General features: G+C 41.7%; 1 protein-coding gene across 1 annotated transcript in view; it reads left to right on the top strand.

Moving 5' to 3' along the window:
- Enpp3 (ectonucleotide pyrophosphatase/phosphodiesterase 3) overlaps positions 1 to 21493 on the top strand; it is a 79861-nt gene that overhangs the window by 11611 nt on the left and 46757 nt on the right. Inside the window, exons 5-9 of the mRNA XM_006986696.4 lie at positions 4869 to 4929; positions 11170 to 11267; positions 18970 to 19049; positions 20409 to 20528; positions 21047 to 21156. Of these exons, the coding sequence (XP_006986758.1) occupies positions 4869 to 4929; positions 11170 to 11267; positions 18970 to 19049; positions 20409 to 20528; positions 21047 to 21156 (469 nt within the window). The remainder of the gene's footprint in view (positions 1 to 4868; positions 4930 to 11169; positions 11268 to 18969; positions 19050 to 20408; positions 20529 to 21046; positions 21157 to 21493) is intronic.

The following is a 21493-nucleotide window of genomic DNA, read 5'->3' on the forward strand; positions in this document are numbered from 1 at the left end:
CCCGCCTCCCTTTTTAGTCTTTTGGTCGAATATCCTGACTGTGTTTTCCAAATTCCCTGTAGCAGATACAGCCACCTGGGGAAAAGGGGTCTAAGTTCTTATCTACACTTAGGAATCCTGGTTTAAGCTTCTCTTCGTCTGTAGGGGATAGAGTGGGGGGTTTTACTGAGGTATCACAATCTAAGGACTAAGAGTCCTTAGGGAATTCTTACCAATACAGGAAACTAGTGCAAGCATCTGACTCCTCCTGGCCATTCCAGCTCACTTCATAGAGATTTGAAATTGTTGGAAGCTAATGCTTCAGAACCCGCCCCCAATGCATTATGAAAATTGCACATCAAGCAGACATTAATCTTCTTTACACTAAAGATCCTGTTCCTGTGATTCTACACTCTACTGACTTAATGTTTTTAAACAAAATAGAGAAATTAAGTTGAATTCTACGTTTTGAAGCAAGGGACAGAAATTAGAGTGGAAATGTTGCTAGAGCTAGGTGCTATACCCTAGAAATGGTAGAAAGGAGCTATGGCGGTTTGAACGAGAGATGTCCCCCATAGTCTCAGGAATTTGAATGTTTGGTCCCCCAGTTGGTGGTGCAGTTTGGGAAGGCTCAGGCGGTATGGCCTTGCTGGAGGAAGTGTGTCACTGTGGGTGGACTCTCAGAGCTAAAGTCCCCCTATCGCTTCCGGTTTTCTTCTGCTGCTTTGTATTTTTGTTAAGGATCTGAGCGCTCAGCTCTTGGCTCTGGCCGCTATGCTACCTGGGTCTAAAGCTACCCTGTCACAGCAAATCCATATCCCTCTGGAACTTTAAGCTCAAATCAACTCTTTCTTCTATAAGTTGTCTTGGCCGCCATGTTTGACGACAACAGCAGACAGAGAAGCTAACACACAAGCCCAGGCCAGGAGACTTCCAGGCAAGGCTTCTTTATTTCTTCAAGGAGGACAACTCTTCAACGTAGATAAGATATATAGCGCTGACAACCTGCAAAACAGGAAACAACATGGCTACCAGAGAAGTTCCCATCTAGATCCGTTGTGCAAACAAAGAATTTCAACAGGTAGAGTGTTCAGTCCCTACTGGCCCATGTCTGAGCTTACTGGTCAGCCGTGGCTACTGGGGCAAGGCAGGTTCCAAGAGGCATATTCTGCTTCTCTGTGAGTAGGATGTATTTGCCACTGCTGCACTTTTAACACAGGGCATGGGGGCATGCCCTGGGCCCTTGCTTAATTTCTTATTTATGGCTTTTCCGTGACTGTACAATATGGATGTGAGCCTTGGGACCCCCTTCTAGCACATTACCATTTTATCATTCATTTGGGTGATTTTTTTTTTCAATTTTTTTTTTATTATTATTTTACAACACCATTCAGTTCAACATAATAGCCACAGATTCCCCTGTTCTCCCCCTCTCACCCCCCTCCCCCCAGCCCACCCCCCATTCCCACCTCCTCCAGATCAAGGTCTCCCCCGAGGACCGGGGTCGACCTGGTAGACTCAGTCCAGGCAGGTCCATTCCCCCCCTCCCAGACCGAGCCAAGTGTCCCTGCATAAGTCCCAGGATTCAAACAGCCAACTCATGCAACGAGCCCAGGACCCGGCACCAATGCACAGCTGCCTACCAAACAGATCAAGCCAAATGACTGTCTCACGCATTCAGGGGGCCTGATCCAGTTGGGGGCCCCTCAGCTTTTGGTTCATAGATCCTGTGCTTCAATATGGCGCTTTCTTAGAAAATTGGGAATCAATCTCCCCCAAGATCCAGCTATACCACTCCTGGGCATATACCCAAGAAATGCTCAATCATACCACAAGAGCACTTGCTCAGCTATGTTCATATCAGCATTGTTTGTAATAGCCAAAACCTGGAAACAACCTAGATTTTTTTTTTAATGCCGAATGCCATTTATTGAAGGTGGTAGGAGGTCTTAAATACAGGCTTACAGCACAATGGGAGAACCCCGGAGGGCAGAAGTTCACTACTGATGTTTTATAATCTTGCATCTAAGCTGTTAACGCCCATTATGCAGGATACACAGACAAGGAACTTCCCTTAAGTATTCAGGAGGGTGGAACCGGGCAGGGAATTAGTATGGGGAGGATATCAAGGTCAAGGTCAGCAAGCAAGGCAACAGTTACATTTGGGTGATTCTTAACAGTCTTTAGAAACATTACTCACTCTAGTCAAGAATAGAAAGTATGTTTTGTATTGATATATGAGTCATTTTATATGAGAAATAATTAAAAATAATCAAAACCAGGCTTACTGAGAAAATTGCTTGAAATGGTAACAGTTTCCAAATACTTAGTAGTGAATATTGAGTCATAAATTTTTTTTTTTCTGAGTATTTGGAAAAGCAAGTATGGTTTCTGGTTGGCCTAGTTTTCTAGTTTCACTGGCTGTAATTTTTCTTGTCCTTATAGTCTCCTTCTCTTGTCCCAGTTTTGTAACTTTAATATTGTATCTGCAGGCTTTGTGCTGAGATCATGTAGAATTTTCACCCGAGTTCCTTGTTTGACTTTTATGGGAGACAAGCTCATTATAAGCAGTGTGGAGTTTAGTCTTCTCCAGATTCATTAGTCTGGTAGGGCTAATAGCCTGTTTATTTTCAAATTAAATTTGGTGCTTTCTCACTCTAAAGTCATAAATTTTTTAGATTTAAATAAACAGCTTCAGAGAGTAGTTTGAAGAGAATCAGAATCATTTTGGAGCAAGAACCTGCTCATGGCTTTTATATTTTGACAAATTCAGAAAACTTTAAAAATTTCCGCTATTTTTTTTTGTTTTGTTTTGTTTTTTGAGACAGGGTTTCTCTGTGTAGCTTTAGAGCCTGTCCTGGAACTCACTCTGTAGACCAGGCTGGCCTTGAGCTCACAGCGATCCGCCTGCCTCTGCCTCCTGAGTGCTGAGATTAAAGGCATCTGCCACCACCGCCCAACAGGTTAATCTCTATCAAGCAGAGGTAGAGAGAGTGTTCTGGTGTTTTCCTCATGTCTGTCCACCACTTATCTTCAGCACTTACCATTTCATGGCCAATCCCATCTCATGCTGACAAAGCATAGTTTTTATAAAGGTAGCATGACTTGCAGATAAATGCAGAGTGAGCGAGGAAAAGTTTGGTGACTTAGAAAGATAAGCAACTGGATTTTAAACCTGCTTCAGAAAGAAGAGCATATAAAGGATAGAAAGAATGCTGAAATACAGTCATTGAATTTGTAGCCTCTGGCAGGGTTGAAATTACTTGCTTGTCCTCTTACAGGGCAATATGGTATTTATTTGCTATTGTGTAAGAATTCATCTCTGTATATTTTTACTTGTTTTCTACTAGTTAATTGTTACTATGATTTGTTAAAGGAATAACCCAGATAAAGATTCATATTTATCTAGGTAACTGAGTGATGCATAGACTAGTCTTTTAGGTGATTTCCAGTGTGACATTAGCATGGAGTCTAGGACCATGATCTGTATATCTCCAAATCTTGTGTTCCCTTTTCTTTTTCTTTCTAAAGAGTTTTATGTGTATGAGTGTTTTCCTCATGTATGTCTGTATACCAAGTCTATGCCTGTGTTCGGTGGAATGTGGAAGAAGGTGTCAGATGTTCTGAGACCCCAGTTAAAATGGTGTATCTGGGGATTGAAGTCTGGTCCTCTGCAAGAGCAGCCAGTGCTCTTAACTGCTGAGCCATCTCTCCGGCCTTATATTTTCTTTATTTTAGTTTTTTAAAACCAAAGGATACACATCATTTTTCTTGCCATCCTCCTTGCCATCTATGTCTCTCTCTGTCTGTTTCTTCCTCTCTAAGTTTAGATAATTTTAAAGCTGGCATTAGCATCACCGCACTGAAATATTTAAAGTATGTGTCTAAAAAAGATAAAGATTTAATAACATTATAATATTAACTATGAATATAATTGCTTCTATTTGTCAAATATCTAATCTATGCTCAAAATTTACTCTTTGTTTCATAATAGTGTTTTAAAATATTGAAGTAAAATTCAAATAGGTGCTTACTTTTGCAAGTGACTGATACATTTCAAGTTTTATAAAAAACAAACAAAAAACTATGCTTCCTCTTTTTTGTGCCTCTGACTTTTTATATACTGGAGAAATGAGATAATTTGTTCTAAAGAGTTTCCTAGTCTCCGTTTTGCTAATTGAATGCTTTGTAACTTAAGTAATTTATCACTCCATATATTTCCAGAAATTTAGTAATTAGAGCTAGAGCACTGTGGAAACTCTGGTACTTATTGATTTATTGCAAACCACATTTTGTGTATTATGTCGGTTTGTATCTTCTGTGGTAGATGTCATGAGGAGTTCCACAGGGTCACATGGGTCTTCTGTCATTTCTGTTTTGTTAGTTAGCTGGAATGTTCTATAAAGGGAAACATTCATGCAGCAAACTTTTGTTGTTAAGATTTTTCAGTATTTTCCATTTGAGACCAACCATTCCAGTTAGCTACTTCTTTTCTTCATGGTTGTCTTCCTCTTTTCTTTAGGTTTTGTGTCAGTATTTATTAAGTCTGTTATTGTTATTTCGGCCATTGTGAAAATATCCTTCAGGTGGGGTGTAAGAAAAACAAACCCATTAATGAAGAAATAGTCTTTCCACTTAAGGACTCTCCGTTGTTTTTCTGGATGGAGTGGCTTCCCTTCCTGGCACTCAGCAGTGTAGATCACTGATCTCCAGTCTTTAGAGGCCACGGCCCCTGTCGCCACATGAGATAGCGCATACTGTGTCCTGGAAGAAGTTAGTCATCCGAGTGATAACAGTTAAACAGCTGGAGAAGACACACCCCGCAAATCCCTGCTGCTTTCTGTTTGTGTGTGGCACAGATGCCTTAAACAGTGCCATCTGCTTTGCAGGAGAGACCCCATGGGTGACAGACGCCTGTGCCACATCCCAGGAGTTCCAGTGTCCAGAAGGGTAAGCAGGAATGGCATGAGACTTCACCATCCTTTCATAACTAACAGGCACATGAAGGCACAGGGAGAGGCCAAGTAGAATTTCCACACTCCCCTCTCACAACATAATCGTTAACAGAAGTTTGGACTCCTTGTGGATTCACACTCAGCAGATGTTTATTTGCTCTGCTGTTGACAAATTACTTTTGTGTGTTATTATAGTCATGCCTCACAATAACTGAAGCCTATTTGTTGGCATATACCCACATTCCCAGCGTCCTATGGGCAAGATTGGAATTCAGACTAAGTTTACTTCCCTCAGGACTATTTCTAGTCAATTAACATCCTTACAATCAAAGTATCTTCCAAATGAGGGCAGGGAATGGGAATCATGGGAAGGAAGGCTCACAATGACAGGAGGACCTTTGTCAAGTGATGTCTAACCATCATGCCTCTCTTCCCATGGGTATAGCCATTGCTGCCAGGGCTTTGGTGATGGCTAGAGACCTGCCCCTTGTCACCTCCCCGTCAGGGTGAACTTCCCTTCCCTCCTCTGTCCCCGGCCCCGGCCCTCACTTTTCTGGGCCCAGCAGTTAGAGATGGCAATGGGGTGGCAAAAGATGAAAGGAATATCTGGCTTTATGAAGAATTAGCATTTTAAAATTGCATCATTTCATTAAAAAAATTTATGTAGGGAACCTGGCATGGTGGTATGCCAGCATCAGAAGTCCCAGTTACTTGGGAAACTGAGGCAGGGCGATCACTTGAGCCAAGGAGTTGGAAGCCAGTTGGAGCAACATAGAGGAATGCTGTCTTTCTTTAAAAAACTATATCATATAAAATATCAAGCTTGGGCTGGAGAGATGGCTCAGAGGTTAAGAGCACTGCTTGGTCTTCCAAAGGTTGCTGAGTTCAATTCCCAGCAACCACATGGTGGCCTACAACCATCTGTAATGAGATCTGGTGCCCTCTTCTGGCCTGAAGGGATATGTGCAGACAGAACACTATACATAATAAATAAATAAATCTTAAAAAAAAAAATAAAATAAAATCACAAGCTCTTGAGACAGAGATCTCGGAAATAAATGGTCTGAGCTGATTTATACGAGCCTGAAAAGACCAGGTTCTTGGATAAGAAGCCACAACTTGCCAGGCGGTGGTGGTGCACGCCTTTAATCCCAGCACTTGGGAGGCAGAGGCAGGAGGATCTTTGTGAGTTCGAGGCCAGCCTGGTCTACAGAGCGAGATCCAGGAAAGGCACAAAGCTACATAGAGAAACCCTGTCTCAAAAAAACCAAAAAAAAAAAGAAGCCACAAGGCCGGGCGGTGGTGGCGCACGCCTTTAATCCCAGCACTCGGGAGGCAGAGGCAGGCGGATCTCTGTGAGATCGAGGCCAGCCTGGGCTACCAAGTGAGTTCCAGGAAAGGCGCAAAGCTACACAGAGAAACCCTGTCTCGAAAAACCAAAAAAAAAAAAAAAAAAAAAAAAAAGAAGCCACAACTTTTAATAGAAAAATTAGATAGAAGTTTGAAAGTCTTCACAAACCCAGAGAAGAGAGCAGGATATTTTTAATTTATATGTACACAAACAACACAGAAATATGAAGGAGACAGGGGTAGGATCTAAGTTAGGTTTATAAAAATGTTTATTAAATATATTAATTGTCCATAATAATGGATTCCACTTTGACATTTTTATACATGTACATAGTATATTTGGATTGTGTTCTTTTGGGGGTACAAAGGTTGTGTCCACAGATCACTGGTGAAACCAGGAATGCTAAACACAGAGGGGCCTCTATCCCTCCCTAGCTCCCATCCTTCGGGGAGCTACTACGTGTTCTTTATGATGACCTCTATGCTGTCAGTAAGAGACCACACCATTCTAGGTCCTTTAGCTATAGAACTCCCCCTCAGGATCACATGTACTTTGTAAAGGAGTTTCTGCTACGTACTTACAGCTTAAGCTGATTGTGTACCTGGAATTGGAATCATCGTTGCCTGGAAACAACTCCCCCCCCCCCCCCCACCAAATTGCACTGTGTTTTAAATATGCTGACAATGAACCACCTGGCATCAGACTCCCCAAGTCTGATACAGGTTGACAAAGTCAGTCTGAAGTGAGTTTTCATTCTCCCCTCTGCCTGGACACCTGCAGGATCCCCCTCAGCGTTCACCCCTTTACCTCCTCTTGTCTCTTTCACTCCTGTTAATCCCTTTGTTCTTCCCAACCAGCACCTCCCCCGCCCCTTCTCAGTCTTCCGTGTGTCTGTTTATGACCCAGTGAGTTTGATTGCCGATGTTTGTAAGGGTGTGGGTGGGAGTTGGTTTACAAGAGCCCCTCACTCTGGCTACATCACTCAAGAAAAATGTCTCCTTCCCCATCAACCATTATCTGCATATATCCTCAGGGAAGGGATGAGGTACTGTGAGGCCCTCCCCTCCCATGCCAGGGTGTTGATAGGCCCAGTCACGTGGGGATTTTGTGAAGGTAATCATGGCTGCTGTGAGATTGCAGCAGTCAAGTCTGGAAGTCAGTATTACACACACATACACACACACACACACACACACACACACACACTCACACACACACACACCCTCATCTGGCTTTTATATCCTATCTGTCCCTTTTTTTCACAGTGTTCCCCGAGCCTTGGAGTGGGTGACATGGACATCTATCTCATTTGTGACTAAGCATTGATAAATTTATTCTCAGCACTTTGACCAGTTACAAGTCTCTTGAGTTAACTGCTGACCGCTGCAGAAAGATGGTTCTCTGACCAAAACTGATTACAGTGCTGATCATAAACGTAGCAATTTAGAAGACAATTTGATAGACACAGCCTGCCCATCTACCAACATAACAACCCCTTCCCCTACATTCAAAAGGACAAATCATCCTTTTGCTTTGGTGGTGTAACTCTGATTAATCTCCCACCTCTTCTGTCTTCTCGTGATGAAATTTAGGGAAACCCTCATTGAGAGATAACATGTCTGTCTCTATGTCATGCTATTTGGCTTGTGCCAATTCTTAGATTCATCAGCCCTCTTCAGGAGCCTCTAGAAAAACAGCAAGGATGTACGGCAAAGCCTGAGTACTGGTTTTGCCCCATGGGGTTTTCCACCAGGCACTTCTCTGAGCTTTATCCCTGAAGCTGGATATTCACAACGTAGGGCTGGAGAGATGGCTCAGTGGTCAATAGTGCTCACTGCCATTTTAAAACACCCAAGTTTGGTGCCCAGCGCCCACAGCTGTCCGGATATTTTCTAATATAAGCTGCACCACGCCATTTAATTTTTAGAAAGTATTTATTTTTAGGCAGGGCGGTGGTGGTGCATACCTTTTATCCCAGCACTCAGGAGGCAGAGGCAGGTGGATCTCTGTGAGTTTGAGGCCGGTCTGGTCTACAAAGTGAGTTCCAGGACAGGCTCCAAAAAGCTACACAGAGAAACCCTGTCTTGGGGGAAAAAAAAACAAAACCAAAACCAAAACAAAACAACAACAACAAAAAAAAAAAAACAAAAATTATTTTTAGTTTGTAATCACGTGGATGAGTGTGTGTCCGTGAGCAGCAGGTACACGTGTGTGAGTGCCGTGGCTACAAAAGCGGGAAGATGATATTGGATTTCCTGCAGCTGCAATTACTTGTCAGTCATCTGATGTGGGTGCGGGACACTGAATGCAGACCCTCTGAAGGGTAGTATGCACTCTTAACTGCTGAGCCACCTCTCCAGCCCCTACTTTTGCTTGTTTGTTTGTTTTTCAAGACAGGGTTTCTCTGTGTAGCCCTGGCTGTCCTGGAACTTGCTCTGTACACAAGGCTGGCTTTGAACTCAAAGAGATCTGCCTGCCTGTGTCCCCGAATACTGGGATTAAAGGTGTGCACCACCAATGCCTTTTTTTTTTAAATGTATTTTCTGCAAATTGAAGTTCAAACAGTCCCAGTTTTTTTCATTTTTATTTATAAATCAAGATACGCTTCATATATACTCCTATTTTAAGCATATGGTACAATAAAACTTGGAAAGTCACAAGCCTCAGCAACTAGCAGTCAGAACACTTAGAAGACACAGAATAGTTTCACCACCCCAATAAGATGCCTCATATAACTTCCCAGCCTCTGCTCTCTAAAGGCTTCAGATTTCTTTCCCCAGTGAGCCCTGATTTATTTAGACTTTCTCATCAATGGAATCATGCTGTATGGAATCTTGCTGTATATCCTCTCACATTTGGTTCTTCTGGCTTAGCACATTGTTTCTGAGACTCAAACATGTATTTGTAGGTAGCAGCTCCCTCTGGGCACGTGGGCAGGGCACTGCCCCGTTTGGACATTAGACCCATTCTCTTGTTGTGTAATTTCTATTGATCATTTAGCAGGCACACTTCCTAGAAAGCCTGTTCTTACCTTGTGGAGATTTAACCGGGCATTCTTCTGTGTGCTTGACCCTACTGAGAATCAGACCTTGGCCATGGTGAGCTACCTCTCGATTTCATTTCCTATGACTCCGTTATGCCTTCACACTCAGCATCTAGCACAATGTCTTACTCAAAAATCTATTAATTATTCTGCAATAAATAAATATTCTAAGCAACCAAACAAACTCGTTTTCTAGATCCCCTTCATGGTGTCTTCTACAATAGGAAAGTGATGGCCGTACTGGTGACTTTTTTAGCTTTACTCAGTTATACTGAAGGAGTGGAAGCCATTTTGTTATTTTACCTGGCATTCAGACTTTTGTTTTCAGTCATATTTAGGTAATTTATTAGAATTTTAAGGATTTACTCTCACCAAATTTCTCTAAAAAGTATGCTTTTGTTAAAAGCAATGGAATATATAACTGCTTTAGCACAGAGGTGAAAATTGGTTTTCCATACTAATTTTTCTCTTTTTTGTTTATTTAGTCTTTTTGTTCATTTGTTTTGTTTTGTTTAAGACAGGACTTCTCTCTTTTTTTTTTTTTATTTTCTGAGACAGGGTTTCTCTGTGTAGCTTTGTACCTTTCCTGGAACTCACTTGGTAGCCCAGGCTGGCCTTGAACTCACAGAGATCTGCCTGGCTCTGCCTCCCGAGTGCTGGGATTAAAGGCATGTGCCACCATAGCCCAGGTTAAAGATTTGTTTATTTATTATGTATACAGTGCTCTGCCTGCACATGTGCCTATAGGCCAGAATAGGGCACCAGATCTCACTATAGATGGTTATGAGCCACCATGTGGTTGCTGGGAATTGAACTCAGAACCTCTGGAAGAACAGCCAGTGCTCTTAACCTCTGAGCCATCTCTCCAGCAGGATTTCTCTTCTATACCCTTGGCTGTCCTGGAACTCAGAGATCCCCCTGCTTTTGCCTCCCAAGGTCTGGGATTAAAGGCATGTACCACCATGCCTGGCATCATATCCACTTTTCAAGCACTATAATGAAAAACAAATCTACTGTGTTCATAGTTGCTATTCGTGACAAACCCACTTTGAAAAATACCCAAATGCTTGTCAACGGAGGGAAGAATGAGTTGTGATTCATTCATGCACTAGAAACTAACCAAATGTTACAAGGGATGACATAATTTTAAGCCACAAGATAGATTAATTTCAAATATGATGAATGCCAAGCAAAAAATAGTATAGTCCCTACAATACATACGATGTGATTCAATTTATATATAAAGTCAGTATCGAAGTAGGAACAATTATTCCTAAAAGTCAAGATACTGCTCATCCTGGTTGGAGATGGGGTTTGCTGAGGTCAGGAATGAGGAAGGAATCTGGGCAGCTTCTGCGGTATTATTCATGTTCTGTTTCTTGATCAGTGATGGTTACATGGCAGAGTTTGACTAGTAAAAATTCATGAAAGTATGCATCTCACACACGAACATGTTTATCATGCAAGCCAAAGTCAACAAGTGAAGATAAACAACAAATTTTAAAAATACAGTTTATGGCTGTAACTGCCAAATTGCTGTTGATCATTTTATATTAAATACAGGTCTAAAAGGGCTTTAAAATTTGTGGATACATGTTAATATCCTAGGATACAAGCACAAAGTCAAAAAAAAAAAAAAAAACCGAAGCTTTAGAGTAAGAAACACATCATGAACTAGTTACCAAATTTATGTCAGGGGAACATCCAAAAGGCGGTTGAAATTCAGAGACTGTTGCTTGACCCAGAACCATTTCCTTGTTTATTTATTAAGTGTTTTCTAATGTAGAGAATGGTTAAGTAGTGCCAAGGTCACGGATAAACTTTCTGATTTCCGTTTTCAGGTTTGACCTGCCGCCTGTTATCTTATTTTCCATGGACAGCTTTAGAGCTGAGTATTTACAAACGTGGAGTACTCTCATGCCGAACATCAACAAACTGAGTAAGTCCTGACAGCCAACTGAGTGCAAATGACAAAGAAACCCACTCAGCTTGTCACTGGAGGAGGACTTCCTCTCTGATAGCTTTGGTGGTTTGGCTTAGCCCCCGGTCCTCTCAAGATCTCAATGATTTAGCCTCCTGGTTTATCTATTTTCACTAGGGAAAGGTTTTCCTACTTGTTAGTTCTCCTTGCCTTTTTCTGAAGTAGCACGCTCAGCATTTTGTTTATTTTGGCGTGACCCATGTTTGAAGGTAACTTCCGAACTGTGGAAATCCGTTATGTGTACCAACTCAAACGTGGCATCTGTCGGAACTGGGTTCCGAGTCTCAGCAAGGTGGCTGTGACTCGGGAAGACAAGAGCTTGAAGGAGCCTGGGTTGCTGGGTAGATCTGGCATCTACTAATACACCACTAGAGCCTCCCATGTTCAGGCTCCGTCTCCACTTCTGGTGTCGGATTGCCTAGGAACCAGCTCCTCTGCTCACTGCTAAGAGACTTCAGGCAGCTTCCCTTCTTCCTTGCAGCCCTGGTTTGTTTCTCTGTAAGATGGTCTTTTCCTAGCAGGTCGGACTGCTGTCAGCTCACTGTGGTTGCAAGTTATGATACAAACAGTTTTGATTATCACAGCGCTATGCTTCTGAGTTAGGGCACTTGGCCTTCATGAAACCCAACACAATAATAATAAGTAAAATCTGAATGCCCAAGGTCACAGCCCAAATTCCGGGGCTCATAGCGTCTACTACTCTGCAATTCCGGTCTTTCATTTCTGTTTCCCCAGACTCTTATCTCCCAAATTCTCAAGTACAGTCACAATTTGATTGGTTTCTTGTTTTGATTTTTCTCCAAATTATTAGGAAATGGCTCTTTAAGCCCGAGGAAGGGGATTGAATTTTCTGAGCCTCAGTTTTCTTGCTGGTAAAATGAAAAGACAAGATCTGATGACTTCTTTGGTTAACCTCATGCCAAGATGACCTGGAAAGGCAGCCTGCTTCTCTCTGTAACACAGCGGCCCATTGCCTTCAGCGTCCCCTCATTCAGACAGATCTTTGGCAAAGAGACTGAGAATTTCCCAAGTGCAGAGTTACTAGGGTCTGGGAAGTTAACTGACACCTTGAAGTTTTTACCTCATTCTCTAAATTTATTTGGTAACACGGATATGAAATCATGTTTTCAAAAGGGAATTCAATAGAAGGCTGAACTGAATCTCTCTTCAAGTGGAGTTAGTTGATTTTCTCACCCCACCAACAACTGGAAATGGAATTAACAAATATTTCAACCAGAGCTTTCTGGCTTCTCCTTTAAAGAATACATTTAGTCATGTATTTAGTCCATCTTGATAGCCAAGGCGTCAAGATCTTACTTCTTAAGTCTGCCAATGCAGCTACCTCCTTGTTAGTTTCTAGGGAACTGGAGTATTATGGTTTGGATTTGAAATACCCCTCCCCCACAGGCTGGTGTTTTAAATACTTGGGTCTCAGCTGGCGGCTTTATTGCAAGATGTTCGGAAACTTTCGCAAAAAGTTTGGAGCCTAGCTGGAAGAATTAAGTCAGCAGGTCCTTGGAGTATTGTTCCTGGCTTCTTCTTGCCTCTCCCTTGCCACTTCCTTCTTGACAGGAGAAAGAGAATTTCCTCAGTACACATTCTTGTGTGTTCTGAACCCTGAATCCTCTGGACACTTAAGAAGCCAGACTAAATCCTGCTTTTCTTGTTGCGTATTCAGGTTATGGTTAGACTGACACAAAACTAACTAATCCATTAAGAGCAGATATTACAAAATAGGGTCAACATTATAGTAGCCTGGAGGTGAAGTAGGCATCTCTCTTAAGAAAGTCCAAGTACCCCTCCCTAGCATCTCATCAAGCTGCTGAGGTTGAACTACAATGCTTGTAGAAACTGAGCACCAACTCAAACCGCACAGCAGTGAGTCATATTAATAACTACTAAATGGATGAGGATATGGCTCCCAGACTCATACTGTGATGGGATTATGGCATTATTTCAGATTAACTTGAAAGACTGTAGAAACAGAATGGCTGGAGACAAGACCCAGGGACTTTTCCAATGAGATGGAAGGGATCTGGCTTGGGTTGGAAGCTGCCTTTCTGGAAAGTTAGGTGGGAAACTGAGGCTCAAATAAAACAAGTATCTAGTAGACAGTAAAAATCCAGCAGGTTCCTTTTGTTGATTTTTTTTGGGGGGGGGATTCAAATTGGCAAGGGTGGCATGTATGAACAGTAAGTTCCTTCCGTTCTCTGCAGCAGGCCATTTGCCCTCTGTCTTCTGCTGCATTTTGATAAGAACACTTGGCTCTAGAGCTACCAGCCTAAGTGCACGAGTCTGTGAGCACAGTTTACAGAGGACCTCTGAAAGGCACTCATTTTACACAACAAATTGTGTATATACTGGTACACAATTTGATAGCTTTTTCCATACTGTCCGTGCTCTTAAATCAAACTGAGTTTCCTAGTTAACATACACTTGCTTGTTTGTTTTTTTAATATAGTCCGCCACTCTCTATCTTTTATTGGGTGTATACATTTCATATAATCACTGATATGGAAAGATTCCTTGTTTCCATTTTACTCATTGCTTTCTGCCTGACATTGTTAGTTCTTCTGATCCCTTTTTCCTCTTTTGTTCTTAATCTTTAAAATCTGCTTTGATTTTTTTTTCATTTTTGTTTTGTATAATTTCTGTACAGATTTTCTTTGTGGTCACCATGGCAATTTACATTTTTAGATCCTATTACAACCACCTATTTCACAATAACAAATTTAATTATGTGCAAAACTCCATACTTTTTCCTCAACATACAATTTACACCACAATTTATAACTGTGCATAATGTCTATCCATCATCTTACCATTTAGTTGCAGTTATTATAATATTTTGTGTTTTGCCTTTTATGTGGGAGTTAAATGTGACTTACCTACTCCTTGCATAGAATTAAGACATTCTGTATTTGTCTGTATGTTTACCTCTGCCCATGCTTTTAGGTTCCTGTCCTCTGGGTTTCTGTAGGTGTTCTGGAACTAAATGCATATCCTCTTTCCCAGATCTGGGTGTGTTGGCCTGTATTTCTTTGAATAAATCTTTTAGCCCCTTCTCTTTCTCTTCCTCTTCTGGAAATCCCATGGTATGTATATTGGTCCTCTTAATGGTGTATTATAAGACACTTTGTCTTTATATTCTCTTTGTCATTACTTTTAAATTTTGTTCTCTGTATGAATAATTTTCAGTGAAACCCTTGAGTTTTCTGGCCATTTCTTCTTGATCTACTCTGAATTTGTAGTCCTCTAGTGAAATTTTCAGTGATGTTATGGCATTCTTTGGTAAATCTGAATACTGTGTACGTCTTTTATGAAATCTGGTTTTGTACATGTATCAATACTGAGCATCCTTGCAGTAGCTGTTTGTAACTATGTGTTAGACAAATCTTACTTTGCTGCTTCATTAAGGTCGGCTTCTGAAAATTTGTCTTGTTCCTTTGTTTTGAACTTATTTCCTTATTGTTTTTTTTTTTTTTTTTTTTTTTTTAAAGATTTATTTACTTATTATGTATACAGAAGAGGGTGCCAGATCTCATTACAGATGGTTGTGAGCCACCATGTGGGTGCTGGGAATTGAACTGAGGACCTTTCGAAGAGCAGTCAGTGCTCTTAACCTCTGAGCCATCTCTCCAGCCCTCCTTATTGTTTTTATTTACTAATTATAGACTGTATTCATGTCTATAATTAGACAAGACAGTCACTTCTCTTAGTCACAGTATATTGAGCTTGTATAAGAGAAACTTACCAATTAGCCTGATCATACAGCTAGCGGCCTTTCAAACCCTTATTAGGTTCAACTTATTTCTTTGTTCTTAGGGGATGTGAAAATACCAAATATATATCAGCTCTCATCAAAACAAGCAAGACCAAAATACAATTTTGTCATCATCAGGCATTCCTCTAACTCTCTGTGACCCCAGAAAAATAAGCTGGAATCCTGTATTCTTTGCCCGTTTTCCTTGTGATAAGGGAGAGGCAGCTTACTAATTGTTATTCTAGATGCATTCATTATCGTTGATCTCATTGGCTTCCAGGCAAGCAGACTGGTTCCTATTAGTGCTACAAAGGCAGGTCTGATTATTAATCTCCGTTGTCATCTTGATGAGATTTAGAACCATGTGGGAGATGGGTCTTTAGGCATACTTGTGGGGCTTGATCAGGTGAACTGATGTAGGAAGACCTACACAAAAGGGGCAATTCCATTCTCTGAGATAGAATCCTGGACTGAAACATGAAAAGAAAAGAAAACAAAAATCAAAACAAAACCGAAAACCAAACCAAACCAACCAACCAACCAACCAACCACAAACCGAGCCAAAGCACAAGTATTCACTGCTCTCTGTTTATCAACTTTGGATACAATGAGACCAGCCACCTCAAGCTCTTGCTGGTTTGAACTCCCCACAACAAAGGACTGTGAGCTGAAGTGAACCCCTTTTTCCTTAAGCTGCCTTTGTTGGGTATTTTATTTCAGTGTCAGGAAAAGTAACTCTGACAGTGGGCAAAACAGAAGCTATTCCTTTGAGGAAAGAGATACACGATTAGACAAGCTCCGGGGGATGTTCCCAGCAAGGGTGCACTCCTTACTCACTCTGGGCTAAGGCAGAGTGGGGAACTGGGGTGTATGTGCACATGTTAGCTCAATCCTTCTTGTTCTCTTTGGTCTCTGGAGAATTAGTATAGGCTAGGTCACCCCAGTTCTTCAAGACAAGTGAAAAACTTGCCACTTGGATTTTAAGTGGGATGTTTGGCCATTAGATGTGTGGTCTAATTCTCTTCCTCCCTGGGGGAAGCTGGGACCTAGAGGTTCCCAGTGGATCATATGGGATATAGTGCTGGCTGAGTGAGGAGGAATTACAGCAGTTACCAGGTGGCTATGCTCTCCGTTGCCAGACTTTCAGGAGCCTCTGAAGAGGATCCTGGAGTTCTCACCCAGGGGATTGATTAAGTTGCTACCAAAGGGCTGTGCCTGTGGCGGGATGAAGAGGAACAGGGCTTCCTACTCTTTCAAGTTCTCAACACTGCTCCCTCTTTAACCCTTTCTTCTCCCTGGGCTCTATGGGCTTAGGCACATACTTGGGACCATTGAGAGATCAACACCCTACAGAGCTTACCTAGTCTATTGAGTTTGGGATAGGACATAGGTTAGCCCATTTGACCAGTCTTTGCAGAGGGTACAAGATATGTGAAAAATGGAAGGCACGTATCTCAAACCTGTAAATATTGCTGAGCTGTTTGTGTATCATCAGTTTGTGGCATGCAGATATGCCACAAAATAATTCATATTTTATCACGACTGCTTTAAAGCTCCAATCTGTACATTCCTTGACTTGGTCTTTTTTCTCATTTAGTTTTCTGTTCTTCTTATAGTCATAAAGGCTATAAGTCTGGTTATAGGTAATGATCTTGGTTACGTTTTTTGGATTTTTTTATTTGGAATTTTCTTTCCTTTCTTGTGCATGGTACGCTCGCTTCGCTTGTGTGCTTGTGTATTTAGAAGTCAGAAGTCGAGATCAGGCATCTTCCTCAATCGAATTTCATCTTAATTCCTGAGAGAGGTTTTCTAGCTGAACCTGGAGCAGGTCATTTCACCAAGGCTAGGTGGCCTGTGACTTCCAAGGATCTACCTGTCTCTGCCTCCCCAGACTTGGGGTTAATGGCGCCCATGGCCATACCTGGCTTTTTATGTGGGTACTGGTGGTCCAAACTCAGTTCCTCATGCTCTTGCAGCTGTCTGAGCCATTTCCCCATCCCAAAAATTTTGTTTCTCTGAAAATGTTTTCTGTAAGTCAATTATGTGCACAATGGATATTTTACAGCAACATTAGAAAATACAGAGTCAAAGCAAAACCTTGGCCTGACAGCCTTTCTTTCCCTGTGGAAGCAACACATCATGTCTTTTTAGCAGCATTCTTTTGGGTCATAATTTAGATTCAGAAGAAACACTTCTAGAAGGCCATGCTTTCTGTAGCATGTCCTTTAGTGTCCTAGTTATAAAACATGACATAAAGGGTAGCCTGAGTCTGAAGGTGGCCATAGGTGTTTGGGACATTATAACCAGGGTGGTGACTGTTTAATTACAGTTCATTTATAGCCGGTATCTACAAGCATTTAGAAACTTGAGATGCCCCACCCATTTTCTAAGGAAATCAAAACAGGAACTGATTCTACATTTCTGTTCCTTATATAAAATTTTCCTCTCATGTCATTCTTTTAATGATTAAAGTAGACTATATCTCATTTTATCATAGAACTTCCTGACCACCCAATGTATAACTTCTTAAGGAGGGGACACCTCCACCTCTCCTCTTCCTATCAAGGGCCCTACACAGTGGACTCAATATGGGTGGGTCCCCAGGAGATTCTGAAGGGGGAAACTTCTGGATCCTATTAAAAAACACCAAACAAAGGCTGGGAAGGAGACCAAGCTCGTGCCCGTTTGGAAGAACATTGTTTTCAGCTGCAGAGCATGTGACATTTTGGCCATCAACCAATTTCACTTTGTGCTTTAACTTAAAGAGAATCTATAATGGAGCGCTGGCTTTCAGGAGGGGTTGTGGCACTTGGGATGGAAACATTCTGTGTGCTTCACCTGCGCAAAGGAAATAGCAATGTGTTCTAGCAGTGATGACCTCCTTTCACGGGGTTACTGCTCACATTGAAAACAGACCAACAATGGGAGCACAATTAACACCGTACTTTGTGAAAAACAGCTTCCAGGAAGCTTCATAGAGCAAATGGAAAGGGAACTCCAAACAATAAGCAGGAGAGTGAACTCATTTTGCAAACATTACTTGGTGGCCTGGGGTTTTGCGGCTGTATACTTCAAATGCCTTTTCAGGTGTGTAGACAGGTCTGGTGATTTTTGTCATGCTGACTATTTTAAATATAGAAGCTGTCAGCTGAGAGCTAAATACTGTGTAGAAATGGTTGCCATAGTGACCAGATACATGAAGAGAGGAGTCCAAAGAAAACGATGCCAGTGCTGTGTAGTTTAGGGTACTTTTATCTTAAAGGTCAACAAGCTGGGTCTCCTGGGCTACATTATGATCACTCCGCTTTATTTCATTTGATCTGACATATGCTAAGAATAGGTTTAAAAAAATTTTTTTTGGGTGTGTGGGGTTGTTCAAAGACATGGTTTCACTGTGTAGCCATGGCTGTCCTGGAACTCACTTTGTAGACCAGGCTAGCCTCGAACTCACAGAGATCCGCTTGCCTCCAAGTGCCGAGACTAAAGGCGCCACCACCAGCGGGCGAAAATTTTTTAAGTGATTTAAAAGAGAAGAAGAAAATCTTGCAGCCTTTAAATTATATGAAATTCCAATTTTGATGTCCACTGATGATGGCATTTATTGTATCTCGGTCACAGTCACTTGTGCATGGATTACCTGCGGTGTCAAAGCACAGGCAAGCTGCAGCAGCAGAAACCACAGGGCCTTGCAAACCCTCCCGGCTCTTCCCAGAAGAGAGCCTACTGGTCTCCTAAAGATGGACATTTTTTTTTTTTTAAGTAATGGGCAAAGTTTAGGGGTCAGAATTTCAACCTCTTTCCATCTTTAATCCACTTTTCAGTTCTCTGGAAACATGTTGGTATTTAATTATGCAAAAATATTTCGACTCTCTAATCTCTTACTGTATTTTCTGACAGAAACATGTGGAATTCACTCAAAATACATGAGAGCAATGTATCCTACCAAAACCTTCCCAAATCACTATACAATTGTCACGGTAAGTGCTTGACCCTGGTGAAGAGTTGATGCCACGGACAGGAAACTGACTACATCACACAGGAATATTGAGCAAGAACTGGGCAAGCTTCTGTCACACACTTCATAAGTACGTGTGTAATCCTACGTGACTGAATCCACGCCGGAAAGGCATGGTTCAGTGTGAGGCCAATAGAGTGCCATGAGGCATTCATTAACCCAAAATGCCTAGCATTAGGCTAACTCACCTTTGTGAGGCCATGGCAACCTCCGGCATGTGAGAAATATCATCCTCCTGGACTTTTTGATTGTCCTTTACTTAGCTAAAGGTCAGCTGGGAACTTCCCTGTGGAAAATTTTAGTGTCTTCTAGTTTTTTCATGATTTTTACTCGACAGAATTTTGTTTCATAAATGGACTCATTCTAGTGACATTTTTTTTTTAAAGATTAAACAGCCAAGGCAAATGGATTCTCCTCAGTACATGAAAAAAATATAGGTAACAAAGAGTTCCTAAGCACACAAGAGTTGGGTTAGTGACTTTGTTCACTGCTGTGACAAATGCCCTGTGGAACTAAAGCATGTAAGAAAAGGCTTACTCTAAGCTCAGTTTGAGGGGACATGTTCCATCATGATAGAAGGCATGTTGCCAGGAGTGGGAGGCCAGTTGGTCATGTTCATGAGTAGTCAGGAAGTAGAGAGAACAGGAAGTAGAGAGAGAAAAACAGGAAGTAGGTCAGGGCTCCAAGGTCTGGTGGATGGCTCAGCTGGTAAAGGTGTTTGTCCCCAAGCCTAACACCTGGAGTTCCATGCTCAGGATCGACCTAGTGAAAGGAGACAACCTGACTCTTGCAAATTGTCCTCTTACCTCTTTGTGCTTGCTGTGGAGTGTCCATACCCCCACAACACACACACACACACACACACACACACACACACACACACACACACACAAAGAGATAATAAATATATAAATAAACACACACCTCCAGACCCATACCCAGGGACCAGATTCCCATTTCCTCCATCAAGGCTTTACCTTTTAAAGGTCTCCCAGTCTTCCAGAACAGTACTATCAGCCAGGAACCAAGTGTTCAAACAACAGCCTCTGTGGGACATTTAACAGTGAAGCCACAACAGGCATCGATATAAACCAGCTGCTTGATGTCAGCCATTTGCTGCTGAAGCCAAGAAACAGGGTTCTAGGATGAGGATCTGTGTATCTTCCTGGTGTTTAGGTTTGGAGCTAGACTTTTACATTGAAAAGTCTGACATTCTTCCTAGGTAGGAAGGAATGCAAATCTGTTGCTATTGCAACCTGCCTGTATTTTATGTACTAAAGTACACTTCTCCATACTTTTACCTTTGTAATAAACATTACAGGGCTTGTATCCAGAGTCACACGGCATCATTGACAATAACATGTACGATGTGCACTTCAACAAGAACTTTTCACTTTCCTCGGTGGAGAAAAATAACCCTGCCTGGTGGAGTGGGCAGCCGGTATGTACCATTCCGCTCGTGGCCTCCAAGCCTCGCTTTCTGTGTGACAATGGCTGAGGTTTCTGAGTTTACCCCGAGTTTCACATCACCCATGTACGTTCTAATGGCTGCAGATGAGAAGGTTTTACTACTATTTATTATCGTTTGAATTTTAAAAAAACACTTATGGTCCTTTATGTTGAAATTTGGGTATTGTATCATCAGTGTACCAACCCTCAATTTTCTCGGAAAGGTATCTATTCCCCCCCACGCTGTTTCGCAGTTCCTTCCAAGGGGAAGGATTGTGCAATTTTATCAGAGTGAAAGAAATAATGAACTGTTACCACCTTACTAGATGTTTTCTTTGGAGGCCGATTGATGGATTGTAAATTTTTAAGTTATTGTAAAGACAAAATTGAATGATTGTGAACAAATCCCCCCCCTACCCCCTCCCCCCCTCCCGCCCAAAAATAGTTGTTAGCAGCAAGTTACAGTGTTTGTACCAAAACAGTCACTGTATTGACTTTCACTCTTTCTAGATTTGGCTAACGGCAATATATCAAGGTTTAAAAGCTGCTGCTTACTACTGGCCAGGATCTGATGTGGCTATCAACGGCTCCTTCCCTACCATGTACAGGAATTACAGCAGGTAGTGAAAGGTGTTTCTGGATAAGAATCCATCTAGGCAGAGATCTATAGAATCAGCTTTCTCATTTATTTATTTATTTATTTATCTTTAAGATTTTTTTCATTTATGTGTTTGTTTGTTTGGTGTGTGTGTGTGTGTGTGTGTGTGTGTGTGTGTGTGTGTGTGTGTGTGTGTGTGTACTGTGCTCAAGTGTGCCATGGAGCATATATAGAAGTCAGAGGACACATTTCGAGAGTCAGTTCTCATCTTTTGTTCATATGGGTTCTAGAGATTGAACTCATCTCCTGGCTCAGTAGCAGACATCTTCTCTGTTGTGGCTTCATTTTTATTGATGTTT

The sequence above is a fragment of the Peromyscus maniculatus genome, chromosome 16 (genome assembly GCF_049852395.1).
Source record: "Peromyscus maniculatus bairdii isolate BWxNUB_F1_BW_parent chromosome 16, HU_Pman_BW_mat_3.1, whole genome shotgun sequence".
Classification (NCBI taxonomy): Eukaryota; Metazoa; Chordata; class Mammalia; order Rodentia; family Cricetidae; genus Peromyscus; species Peromyscus maniculatus.